Here is a 12,633-nt window from a genome sequence, read left to right as displayed (position 1 = left end):
AAGTCCCAGGAGCTGTGAGAGACAGCAGGACAATGTCCAGTCCAAAGCTGGGGACATTTATCTGCCTGGAGGAGAGCCCAGGGAAGCATGCTCCCTTCTCTAAAGCAAAGGATGAAGGGGTGTTTAAACCAATGGCTGGAATGGGAGATGATGAATTATGGGGATAAAACATCTCAGGAGAAAGGGTTTGGGGTGGAGTGACCGCACAGGCCTCTGGTTTTGGGGAGAAATCTGCCAGCTGGAGGTCACTGATCCCTACAGATCCCTGCTGGGTCTGGTGATGGGACCAACCCGGGGGGAATGGTGGCAAAGCTCCCCTGGAACAGCCTCTGGCACCAATGGAGACGTGTGCAGATCACAACACTGGCAGCTCGTGTGATTAGTGACAGCTCAGCCTGTGCTGGCTGTGGCAAAGGTTTCCAAAAAAAAAAGGTTCTCCCTCATGCTTGGTACTCTGGGGTTGGTTAGTGTGCTACGACAGCGGAGGAGAATTTAATGGTTAAAATAAAATAAAAATAAAAATAAAATAAAAAGAAAAGAATAAATGATTAAATAAACTACCTGTGCCTGTCCCAGGGAGCATGATTGGAAGAAATACAACTTTAACTTATTAGGTAAGAAAGAGTAATATAGCTGAGCTCAGGGTAGCTGCCCCAGTCCTGGGTTTGTGGCCACTCTCTGGCTGCCCAGAACAGCCTCTCCCACCCCAGATGGCACCTGCCAGACTCCTGATGTTCCAGGGCTCCCAAACACAGACCCCAGGAGCCAGGCTGGCTGCTCCATGTCCTGGCAGCACCAGAGACAGGCCAGGACAACCCCAAGATCATCACAGAGAGGGTGTGGGGGATCCCCCAGGCCTCCAGGTGAGAAGGCAGTGCTGATGAACCCATCACCCCCAGTAAGGGCACCCCAGTGCCACTGGGGACACCCTGCTGTGCACACATACTCAGTGTCACCTCCTGACCCTGCCACCACAGCTCAGCTCTCCAGCCACAGCCCAAATCCTCCCCTGACCCTAGTGTCAAACACCAGCTGATGCTTTGCTCCTTGGGGGTTGTTTTTAGGTTGTCGGATTTTTCTTTTCAGGCCAAATCAGGCAAGAAGGTGACAGTGCCACGGCCTGGGCTCTGCTCAGCTCAGCTAAGCCAGGCCACGTGTTCAGAGATCAGCCCCTGGCACAGCCAGGCTGCCCTGGCTCTCCCCCATCCAGCAGGATGGATTAACACAGGATTTGGGCTGGATAAAGAGCAGGCTTTGCTCCACCAGCTCCAAAGCAGAACCAGGAGCATCGTACAGGCCCTGCCTTTGTCAGCAGGACTCGAGCAGGATGGGCATGGCTGGGGCAGCAGCAGCTCACACAGCAGGCTGTGACCTTGCACAGACAGCACAGGCTGCCTGCTCCCCACCCTGAGGACACAGAGAGGTCAGATGGTGCCTCTAAATGACAGTGACCAACCCCAGCTACACCACACAGCTGGGGCCACCACAGCGTGCAGCTCATCCAGCAGCTCCAAGGGAAAACAAACCACTGCCCAAGGTGGAACACAAACCACATCCCACCAAACTGCGGGGATGGAGAGCCCAGTTCTCCCTGGGGAAGAAAGAGGAGCCCCAGACAATGCTGCTGGACCAGAGCCAGGGTGGTGGGGTTTGGGAGAACCCACCATGGAGTCCTGCAGCAGGTCCTCCAGCCGTGTCAGGCTCGTGTTGTGGTCACAGGAATATTTCCTTTTGATGGAGTCCTGCAGGTTCCTCAGGTATGTCTCTGACTCCCGGGCATCACTGAAGAACTGTGAAGGCAAAAAGGGGTCACAGGAACCTGGACAAGTCCCCTGAGCAGGCTGAAGGCAGGCAAGGAGCACCCCAAAGGCTCAGCCAGCAGCTCCTGAAGCTGCTCTGGCTTTAGGGCTGCAAGGGCAAGATCATCCCATGTGGATGACCAGAACTCCAGGGAAGTTGATCCCTTTTTTTCCCTTAGCAATGCCCAAGGAGCAGCTAATAGATACCCCAGAGAAAGCCCAAATCCCTCCTTCCCTTTCCATCAAGGACAACAGAAGCGTGAGGAGCTCACAGAATGGGATTCAGAGGATGGGACTGAGGGAATTTGATTTCCAAGTACCTGGAAATAGGCAGCGTTCTCCTTCACGTGCTGCTCCACACACAGGCAGAGCTGCTTGATCCACTGCCACTGGGTGTGCACAGCAGCACTGTAGGCCTGGAAAACACAGAAAAGGGTGCTGGAAAAGGAGCATTCACAGCCAGGAGGGACACAGGAGCTGGAGGGAGGAACAGAAATGACCAAAATCTGGCTGCAGCCAGGAGGGTTTGGACACAGGAGATGGCAGACCCTGTCTTAGTGTCCCCACGGCTAACACACCCATGATGCCAGAGGCAGGAATAGTTTTGTTTTTACCCTATGGAAAAGCTTCCCACAGCCCTTTGCTTCACCACCACAGTGTCCCTGACAGCCTGGATGACTCCAGAGCAGCCAAAGCCATTCCCTGCATCACCTCACTGCAGGAAAGGCTCGTGCTCTGTGTGTTTGTGTCTTAATTTGTGGTGGGGATTATTTGGGAATGGCCACTTGCCCAAATTAAAAAGCTCTACTACTGCACTGACATCCTGCCACCATAAAACACTTCATGAGGCACTGTGGGGTGGGACAGCAAGTCTCCCAGTTGCAGCTGAGGTGATTTGATCCTTGGGAATCCCACAGCTCTCCCAGGTCCCTGCTCACCTCCACGGTTTGCTTGGCTGGGTGGTTCTCCAGGGAGAGCAGTTCTGCTGTGTCCTGGAGGGAGCGGAAGATGTCCTGCTTCTCCTCCAGCTCTGCTGTCAGCTCCTGCACAAGGGACACAGGAAAAGTCCAAATCTCAGCTCTGGCACCTCGCTCAGACCACATGTCCAAAGGAAGTGCCAGTGGATCCCATGGAATCCAGCCCCATTCCCAATGGGAATCTGCCTCCTGTGTGCCAAACAGGCACTGGAAACCTGCCCAGGGACCTCTTCAGCTCCAGACAGTGTGATTGTGGAAAGATGGGAATTTATTTATACTGCTTTAAAGAGAAATCGATTTTCCTCCTTGGCTCAGACATACCCCCCTCGCCCCCACTAGTTCAAGATGCCTTGAACTCCAAAATAATGCTAAAAATACATCTTTTGATGCCTTTTTGACTGCAATTCAATTGAACACACACTTCCATTTAATTTTCTGCTCTGGAGAGAGCTTCCATCAGCTCTGCTCAGGAGCAAGAAGCTCAGTGAGCTGGGAGAGAACATCCAGCCTCAGGAATTTGGGTCTGTTGGGAGCTGAGGGCTCCACAGTGGATCAAAAAAGCAGCACCTGCTCTCCCAGCACTCACAGAGAAGTAATTCTTCTTGGCTGCAATGTTGGGGTTGTTGTCACTCCAGTCATAGGCCAGTTCCTCCTCCTCCTTCTCATTCAGCCAGATCAGCTCAGCAGTGGCCTGGGACACGAATCCATGCAAGCTCTGGAGGTGCCTCAGCCTGAAGCTTGAGGTTTCCTGGACACAATTAATTATTTATTATTCCTCCTCCTTGCTCTGATGGGTTTTTTCCCCTCTCCCCAGCCTTGGAGGCTCCCTGGGCAGTGCTGGCAGCCCACTCACCATCAGTTTGCAGTACTGAGTCTCCAGCTTGCCCAGTGTCTCCATGTAGCTGGCACGGAAATTCGGAGACATTTTACCCTGAAGGATGAGAAATGCTCCTGTTACCCATCAAAGGACAGCATCACTCAGAACCCCATCCCCAAATCTTTCTCCACAGCTCTGCGTGAGGGAGGGGAGGTGGAGAGGATGACTCAGAGCAGCACTGCTTCAACTCAGAAGCTCCATCCTTAAAAATCACCTCTGTCCCAGGAATGTGACCCACAGGAGCTGATCCCAATGCTCTCAGCCCCCTTGTAGGGCCATGCCAAGGTGTCTCCCAGCATACCTCATATATCCTGGCCTCCTTCACACTGGAGCCCAGGTCCTCCACACTGGCATGGATGTGCCTCTGGGTCTCCAGCTGGGATTCCACGCTCGGCAGGTCAGTCCCCCACTCTGCCCGCTCCAATCTCATCTGAAAACAAGAGGCTCAGGTCAGCACTGCTCATTCTGCTCTCAGAAGGACACCAGGCATCCTCCCAGGTCACCCCAGAGGGAACAAACACCTCCCAAGGCTTGGTGGAAGATCCTAAGCCAGTGCACCAACATGGAATGTTTCTGGGACAGCCTATGCAAGCTCCCCACCCACGTAAGACCAAGTGACTGCATCAGCACAGATCTGCTTCCAGCTTTGAAAGACTCCTCTGATCCCCACTGGCCAGCAGGACCACAAGAGAGAAAACCCAGCTCCAGACAGAAGCCTCAGATCTCCAAAAAATACGAACCATCAAAGCAACCACTCACAGATAAAGGCAGGAAAAGGCCTGGGGCAGCTTCCCACATCAGCCTGAGCACAGGCAGGAGGTTTGGCTCAGCACTCACCTGCATCTCCTCCACCCAGGCCAGCAGCTCGTAGACGAAGCGGAGGCTGCCTTCATCTTCAGAGGAGGAGATGGCCACCAGCTCCGTCCTGGTCATCGGCTTCCGGAACCAGGAGGCCGAGGAGGTGTGGAGTCCCTTGGTCAGGGACTCGCCCTTCAGGTGTGTGGTGCTCAACGTGGACGTGGGCACCAGCTCCAGGGTGGAGAAATGGCCTTTCCTGTACAGGTTGGTGCACTCCAACCTCAGCGTCACCAGCTCGTCCTGCAGCCTCATGATCCTGGGGGAAGCAATCAAGGAGTGGGTGAGGAGATGGACACGTGCTCCCTCCTTGCCCCGTACAGCAGAGCAGAGGTGCAGCCCCTGAGGATGCTTCTCCATGGTCACCTGAACACCAGCTCCTCCAGCTGGTAGTAGTTCTCATCCCGGAGGATCTGCACATCCACCTGGAGCTGGCGGATGAGCCCCTCACACTCCTGCAGGTACACGACCACGTCGGACTCATACTGCACTGGCTGGCCTGACTCCAGGTGAGCAGCATCCTGAGGGGACATGGGACACTCAGGGACAAGTCCCCTCAGCCCAGGAGGGGCAGGGAGAACACCACAGCACTTCAGTTTGGAGACTGGAAGCACCTTTGGATCCACAAGCTTAACTGGAGCAGAACAAGAATCCATCCCCTCACATCACACCCAAGACAACCCCTTCAGAAAAACTTCTGGAGGTGAACTGAAAGCTTCCAGGAATGGATGGCATCACCATTTTTAGCTCCCAACCCCTTCAACCAACATCTCATTCTCCCAGAACAAAGGAAACCTCTTCAGAAACCTGCTCCCTACCCTGGGTTTGCCACTGAGTCCTTCCTAACAGGCAAATAAAATAGATTTTGGGGGTTTTAAGCCTCATTATATGACAAAAATCATTCACCTAATTTCCCCAGAAGTGCTGTTCTCCTCCATATTAGCACATCTGCAGATGTCCAGCCCCACTTGCTGAATTCCCAGAGACAAGACCATTCCCCACTCCCCTGTCTATGCATCACCAAATATCCACCAGCTCCCCTACAGCACCTCTGGAACAGGCTAAGGGCAGAAAAGAAAGGAAAACTGTCCAGGGAAATCCATCACCCCAGGCAGAAGAGAGGAGAGGAGATGGGTACAAAAGAAGAGTATGGAAACAAATTAATCAATAAAATCAGGAGGGGAAAGCCCAACCCCTCACTCACAGCCTGTAGCGTGTTCTTTGCCAGGGTGAGCTTTTCTTCACAGCTCAGAGCACCATTCTGGATTTTGTTAGCTATTTGTAGCAGCAATTCCAGCCTGGAATGACAGAAGGAGATGAGAGAGGGGTTTTGGATGTTCCTCTGGCCAGAGGAAGGAGCAGGGGATGTCTCTGCCACGAGCACTGCACTGACCTCTCCACCGCCGGCCGCAGGAGCTTCTCACGCTCCAGCATCTCAATGATGAGCTTGCCCCACTCCTCCTCCACATCGTTGGGGTGGTAGCCCTGGGGCAACTTGATTCGTCCAAATTCAATCCAAACCTGAGGGGAACATCAGCAGAATGGCATTTCCCACCTCTCCCTTGAGCTGGCTGGGGATTAGAGACAGGGAAGAAGGGCTCTGCCTCTGCTCCTGCAGTGTGCTGCTCGCTGCCTCGTTTATCCTGAGGGTTATTCCCACTTCACCATTCCAAAACAAACCTGAACTGAGCACAGTTTAGTCTTGCTGAAAAAGCCCAACATTCCCACCTACCACCCTCTGGGCAGCCACGATGATCCTTACCTCTAGCAGTTTGTAGAGCTCCTCTATCTGTCCTTTTTCCTGCTCTTTCGCTGGGATTTCAGTTTCTTTGAAGTGTATGTACTGGTTATAAAGTGCCTGGGATGAGAAATGCTCATCAGGAACCACCCTGGGGAATGCCACCACTCACCCCTCAAGTGCTAGAACAGGACATACTGAGGAGGGACCTTGTCCAGGACCTACCTTTAGCTCTACAGGGTTCTGGGGGAAGGATTTGTCTGACATGAGTATCGTGTGCTGCTTGATCCACGAGATGAGGGACTCCACACGGGTCTGGTACTCCAGCCACCTCGAATCCACCTCCTGTGGGGTGAGAGTGCCTTTGCAAGCACTGCTGGTGGGCAAATCTCCATGGGGATAAGGGAGAGCCCAGAGCACAGAGGGAACTGAGGTGCCACAGGGTGGAACACATGCCAGGGCCTCCTTGCTGTGATGCCATCCCAGGAACAGGGAGGAAGAGGATCCTCCTTGCCAGCTGCTCTCTGGAAGTTCAGCTTTTTTCCTGCAGAGCCTGTGGCCTTACAGACACCCCAGCAGGTCACAGGGCAGACACCACAGCAGGGACTTCCTCCCTCTAAGCCTCTTCCACAGGGGACAAACCCTTTCCCAAACCCTATCCACAACCCTCAAATGGCTGTCCCAGCCTCCCAGCCATGCTTACAATGGCGCTGATCCCTTCTCCTCCCTCGGGAACTTTGGGAAAGGCATCATAGATTGAAGACACGTAAGTTATCACGGATTTCTCATCGGGAGAGGGCACGTCCACGTCTGGCAAGAGGGAAGCAGAAAGGCAGTGAGGAAAGGGAGTGGGAAGACAGGCTGGCATCTCCCTGCACTGGTCAAATGCCCTGGCCACCCACCTTCAGCATCTAGCAGCCGTGTGACCCCCAGGCGCTCGGCGATCTCAAAGGCCTGCTCCAGGTTCTCCCGGTTACTCTGGAGCTGCACCCTCTCCATGTCCACCAGATCTGGCCTGCAAGACACACCCCAGAGTCACAACCAGCACCAGGTGGCCAGGCCAGAGCATCCTGGATGGGCATTGCTGCCATGGGTAGCTCCAAGGTTTGGTGTGAGCCTCTGTCCCACAAGGTGACTCTCCAAGTGGACCTGGGATGCAGGACTTCCCTGTCTTATCCCCTTTGGGAAAGAGGTTCAGGCTGCAAAGAAAAACTTCTTGGTGCCAGCTGGAGAAGAAGGAACCAAGAGAGGTTTAACTGCTGCTCAGGAGACCCCTGAGAGCCCTGGATAAAAGCACGGATGAAGTGCTGCTGTTCATGGAGAGCAAAAGGGCAGCACTGACATGCAGCACTCAAGAGTTTAAATGCTTTTCTTTTCTGCCTCTCTCCACAACCTCATTAAGATTTTTTTTTCCTGCAACCTGACGTATTTTTTGCTCATTCCAAGCACCCCTCCCTCCACAGCTACCTGAGAGAAGAGATAATTCCAGGTAAAAAAGACATTGCTCCCTGCCAGCCTCACCCACATCTCCAAGCACTCCATCACTGATCACAGTGATGGGCAGGGACCCCTGGGAGATCTTCATCCCTCAAGACACTCCCCATTGCTTCTTCCTGCCTACCTGTATCTGTGGATGAGGGCGTTGAACATCTTGCCATCGCTCCAGCAGGACGAGAAGTTGGTGCACTTCAGCCCAATGTAACCTGCTGTCACCTTCTGTGTCCACAGCAGGAGCTTCTCCTTGGCTGACATATCCCCCAGCTCCCCACTGATGTAGATGTCAGAGATCTGTAAGGAAGCAGCACAGCCATGGGAGGATGCAGGAGTAGGGAAACCTCCACCAGGCACATCCAGTTTCTATGAACTTGCCCCAGAGCTGGCTACCAGAAAGGGAAGGAAGGAACTCGTGGTCAGCACAGGGGAGAGGGGACCCTGCGGCCGAGGAATTTGGGAAGGGGTCACCAGACCTGCACGGTGTGGTTTGGGCAGGCTGGAGATCCAAGCAAGCAGACCCAGACATTTCCCAACCCCATTTCACAGGGGCACCAGGTGCTGCTTGGCCACACAGCCCAGCCCAGCTGGGACACGAGCTGACAACACCAAACCCCAGAGCCAACAAGCACCAGAACCGCTCCCTCCACACCATCCCTGTCCCCACCAGACAGGGACACACCTCACTGGGAACACAATGTCCTGTCCTCAGAGAGGAGGCTCCAGGCAGGTCCCTTCCTGCCTCTCCCAGCTCTAAACATGCTGTGCACCCTCCTGTACCTTCAGTTCACCTGCCTAGCACCCACCAGAGGAGCCCCAGCATCCTCAGACACCCAGGGCTCCTCCAGGAATGGTCACACCCAGCAGCACCCAGGGTGGGCAGTGAGAAGGGACCACCACCAATATCTCTTGTTAGGGCTGCAGGTGTGGCAGGGGAGCTCCACCTGGAGCATCCTGTTGTAAAAAATACCAACTTAAGAAGAGAGAAAACACTTGGAGAGGAGATCTGTCCCTGACCTTTAGCCATGGAGCAGCTCTATGTTGGGGGAAAAGGGAAGGATGGGGACAAGGATGTGAAATCCCCCTTTCTGCCTCACTGGTGGCAGGGGGTGTTGGTGGCAGGGGGTGCTGTGACCCAATTCCCAATAAAAGACAGCGACAGTCACGGACCCCTCAGACAGGACTGGCTGCGAATCCCAGACTGGCACGTGACACCACCCTCGTGTCCCCACATGCCAGCATATTCCTGACTGGCACAGCTTCCTCCTCACCCTCCCCTCTCCAGCTCCCCAGTTAGTACAATTACCTCTCCTTAATTAAGGGGAGGACAAAGGGGAGGATGGGAGCCACTCGGATTTTCCAGCGTGCCCATGGAAAGGCAACGCAGGCTGTTTGCTTCCCGGATTCCTCCTCCCGGTGTGCCAGCACCCAGCCCTACCCACCACCCAGAAAACACCCAGCTGCTTTATCCCTCCCCAAAACACACCCAGCTGGGTGCTGGCACTGCTCAGGTCCCAGCTGTCAGACATCCCTTTGCAGGCAGGAGACAGGGACCTGCGGGATTATCCGTCTCTCCCGCCGGCGGGGCGGATGCTGCCGGTGTAATTGGTATGCTGCAGCTCACCTCCCTCTCCAGCCTGATACGCTCATCACACATGAAACTGCTCTTTGTCAGCTGCTGCCACACTGCCGGAGCTGCCTTTAACTCCTCCAGCCCCGGGGCCTGGCTTTCCCCAGGGATGTCGGGAGCTGGGATGGATGGAATTATGTGCCAGGTGAGCAGCAGGATGCAGGATGCAGGATGGGACCCTCCACGCCTGCACGGAGCAGGGGAGAACCCACTAACCTCCCTCTGCTCAGCACCCCTTTATCAATTACCTGCTGGCTCTCCATTAAGAGGAGAATGAACCCTTCTGTGAGTCCATCATCAGCTATGTCCCACATGGGCTGTCCAGCAGTGCTGCCCATGCAGGAGCACCTCACAGCACCCAGCTCTGATAACTTCTTTATTTTTAATCCCTGACACAGCACAAGGGGTGCTCTAACCACTGGGCCTCTTTCCTGAAAGCATCCTTGACGGAAACTCTCCCAGAGATGTGCTGACATCTCTAGGATGTAAGGGTGCAGGGTGCGGCACCAGCTCCACCCTCCGCTCTTCACATGTCTGTGACAGGACAAAGATTTAGGGAGGCACCAGAAAGAAAAGAGAGTGGAAATTAGAAGGACTTGGGGCCAAACCCTTCCAGTATCGGCTTCATGCATCAAGCAACTGGTGGCAGGATGCTGAAGGCCATATGGTGGCTGTGACACTGGTCCCAACCTGGCAAAGGTATCAGGGCCATAGCCCCTTAGACCACACGCTTGTCCTGGGGCGTTCACAGCTTCACCAGACCCGAGGGCACCTTTGCCCACGCTGTCACCCCCAAATGAGTGACCACCAAACAGCAACAAGCTCCAAAACACAACATCATCCCCTCCTGTTCCTCATGGAGACCCCTCAGAGCAGGCAGAGGCCCCAGCCCTCCATGTTCATCCTGCTGCCATTCCTCCTGCAAAGGGCAGCAGGAAGGGGACACCCCAAACTCATACCTGAGCCAGCAGCCCTGAGGGCACGAGTGCCACTGGTGACAGCAGCCACCAGCCACATGCACTGGATCCAGGGAGTGTCACTCCCAGCCTGCCCGAGCCAGGAGCAGGGAACAGGACAGGTTGGTGCCCAAGAAATACTTTCCCAGTGGAAATGCTGGAGGGGCAAAGACTTCAGGAGCTTTCTACCCCATGCTCAGCACGAGGCTGCCCCTTGCTGAAATGACCATGCCCAGGAGCCACCAGGATTTGGGATCCACTGATCCAGGTCCCCCCACCCCGCTCCAGAAAGGCGGCGAGGGCACACGCACACACACTGACCATTGCTCCAGCTGTCCCCGAGCTCCCCCTCCAAGCCCGGCCCTCCACAGCGAGCCTGAGGCCACCATCAGAGGGTGACACCGTGGTCCCGCCAGCTCCTGTGCCCTTGGCCGGGCGGTCGCTGCCGTACCCCGAGGAGCTCCGGGCGGCGCTGCCGCTGCGCCCGCTGAGAGAGGACGGGCTGCGGGAAGCCGGCAGTCCGTGAGCATCTCCCTCCCCGGCCCGACACGATGGCAACCCTGAGCTTCTCCCCACGCTGGGGTTTTCCAGCTGATCCACCATGGGGGATGGCGTAGATAGCTCGGACACGGTGCCCGGCTCTGCTGCGGAGGAGCACGTCCATGCGGCGCTGGAGCTGGGATCATCACTGCCTCCTTTCCCCCAGGCATCCAGGGAACTGCCGACCTCCGGCTCCTGCCTGGGCGCTGGCTGCTCGTCGGACGCGGCGGTGGCCGGGGACAGGAGCGCCCCAGCACGGCCATCGGTCCCTGCACGGAGGGGCAGCAGCACGGCCCGGCAGCTGCCGCTCCTCTGCAGCTCGACCAGCCGGCTCACCGCCTTCTCGCAGTCCTTCTCGGCCGGGTTTTCCAGCAAGCGGGCGATGACGGTGGTGCCTTCCTCCCGGGAAGCTCCCACCACACCCGGCCGCGGCGGCTCCAGCACCAGGCGAGCTTTCTGCAGCTCCCCTTGGAAGCGCTCCTTCACCTGCACGATGATCCCGGGGTGCAGCGCCGCCGGCTCGGGGTCCCCGCAGCGGGGCCGGCTGTCGGGGGGCTCCTCTCCTCCCTCCTGCCAAGATGCTGCCTTCAATTTGGGCGCCTCCTCATCCTCGGCCACCTCCAGCGCCGGGGGCTCCTCCTGCGGGGCTGCCTCCGGCATCGCTCTCTTCTTCCCTCTCCGCCTCCGTTTGAAGCGCACCCTTTTTTTGGGAGACAGCGGCGCTTTCCCCACAGCTTTTTCCTTCTGCTCTTTAACGCAGCCCAGCGAATTCCCCATCTCCTCCTGCTCGGTGCCGGCAGGAACGCAGCTGAGCAATTCGCCGGCTCCCGGATAAATCCCAAGCCGGGTTTCATCGGATGGAGCGCCCGGCGCGCATCGCTCCGCGGACTGCCCCTTGTCGCTGTCCCCTCCCGCCAGCCCTGCCGCCACCACCGCCGCTCCAGACAGCCATCTTACAGCCTGGGCGCTGCGAGAAGACAAATTCAAAGCATCTCACTGCAGTTCAGAAATCACTTGACCTAAAAGCAGAGGGAGCGGGGATTGGCTGCGGCGTCCTTCTCTCCAAATATGAGGTAATTGGAGCACGGCCCTTGCCAACACAAACAGGGAGCAGGAATCAGGCAGCGGAGAGAGGAGGGGAGTGGGAGAGGGTGGGGAAGACGGGGATAAAACACAAAACCTAAGCAAGGCTGGCAAAGGTAGAATAAAGGAAGGGGTGGGAGAGAAATGGGGAAAAAAAAAAAAGCAGGGAGGAGTCAGAGTGACTCTGCATGCTCGCCAGCCGGCTCCGCAGGGCTGCTTCTCCTCCAGTTCGGGAGGTTTGCTCCTTAATTCTTAATTCCGGGAGCCCCGAAAGCCCAGCTCTGCTGCCAGGCTCACCCAGTTTGGGGCATAGAGGGACAGCTCGAGGTGCCCTGGGGACCCCGTCATCGCTTCAGGGAGCCGCGGTGGGAGGCTGAAGCTCCGAGGTTCCCCTAACAGGAATGGGAGAGTGATGCTGAGATCCCAGTCCGGTCCCAGTTCTGCCTCTCTCCGGTGGTTCCTGTCCAAAACGCTGCCCAGGGCAGGGGTTTGAGGAGCACGGAACATCCCAACCCTGCCTGCCAGCTCAGAGGGACCAGGGCAGGGTAAAATGCACCAAAAGTGGGGGTGAGACAAAAATTGGGGAGCAGAGGGGTATAAAGATGAGGGCACCGAGCTCAGGCCCAGGAAGCAGGGATGTGGAGGAGGAAATGCTCGACAGGGAGCAATCCAGAAGATGACTAAGGG

At 56.2% G+C, this 12,633-nt stretch overlaps 1 protein-coding gene across 1 annotated transcript in view; it reads right to left on the bottom strand.

Moving 5' to 3' along the window:
- The window catches only part of MACF1 (microtubule actin crosslinking factor 1), a 135,701-nt gene that overhangs the window by 85,445 nt on the left and 37,623 nt on the right, over positions 1 to 12,633 (bottom strand). The window contains exons 6-20 of the mRNA XM_062509220.1: positions 7,868 to 8,034; positions 7,149 to 7,261; positions 6,950 to 7,056; positions 6,472 to 6,591; positions 6,271 to 6,366; positions 5,902 to 6,029; positions 5,713 to 5,806; positions 4,875 to 5,029; positions 4,491 to 4,767; positions 3,955 to 4,083; positions 3,630 to 3,707; positions 3,363 to 3,524; positions 2,738 to 2,842; positions 2,120 to 2,215; positions 1,665 to 1,790 (exon numbers count right to left, since the gene is read on the bottom strand). Of these exons, the coding sequence (XP_062365204.1) occupies positions 1,665 to 1,790; positions 2,120 to 2,215; positions 2,738 to 2,842; positions 3,363 to 3,524; positions 3,630 to 3,707; positions 3,955 to 4,083; positions 4,491 to 4,767; positions 4,875 to 5,029; positions 5,713 to 5,806; positions 5,902 to 6,029; positions 6,271 to 6,366; positions 6,472 to 6,591; positions 6,950 to 7,056; positions 7,149 to 7,261; positions 7,868 to 8,034 (1,953 nt within the window). The remainder of the gene's footprint in view (positions 1 to 1,664; positions 1,791 to 2,119; positions 2,216 to 2,737; positions 2,843 to 3,362; positions 3,525 to 3,629; positions 3,708 to 3,954; positions 4,084 to 4,490; positions 4,768 to 4,874; positions 5,030 to 5,712; positions 5,807 to 5,901; positions 6,030 to 6,270; positions 6,367 to 6,471; positions 6,592 to 6,949; positions 7,057 to 7,148; positions 7,262 to 7,867; positions 8,035 to 12,633) is intronic.

Source organism: Cinclus cinclus, chromosome 26 (assembly GCF_963662255.1).
Source record: "Cinclus cinclus chromosome 26, bCinCin1.1, whole genome shotgun sequence".
NCBI lineage: Eukaryota > Metazoa > Chordata > Aves > Passeriformes > Cinclidae > Cinclus > Cinclus cinclus.
This window is presented reverse-complemented; position numbering and strand designations above follow the sequence as displayed.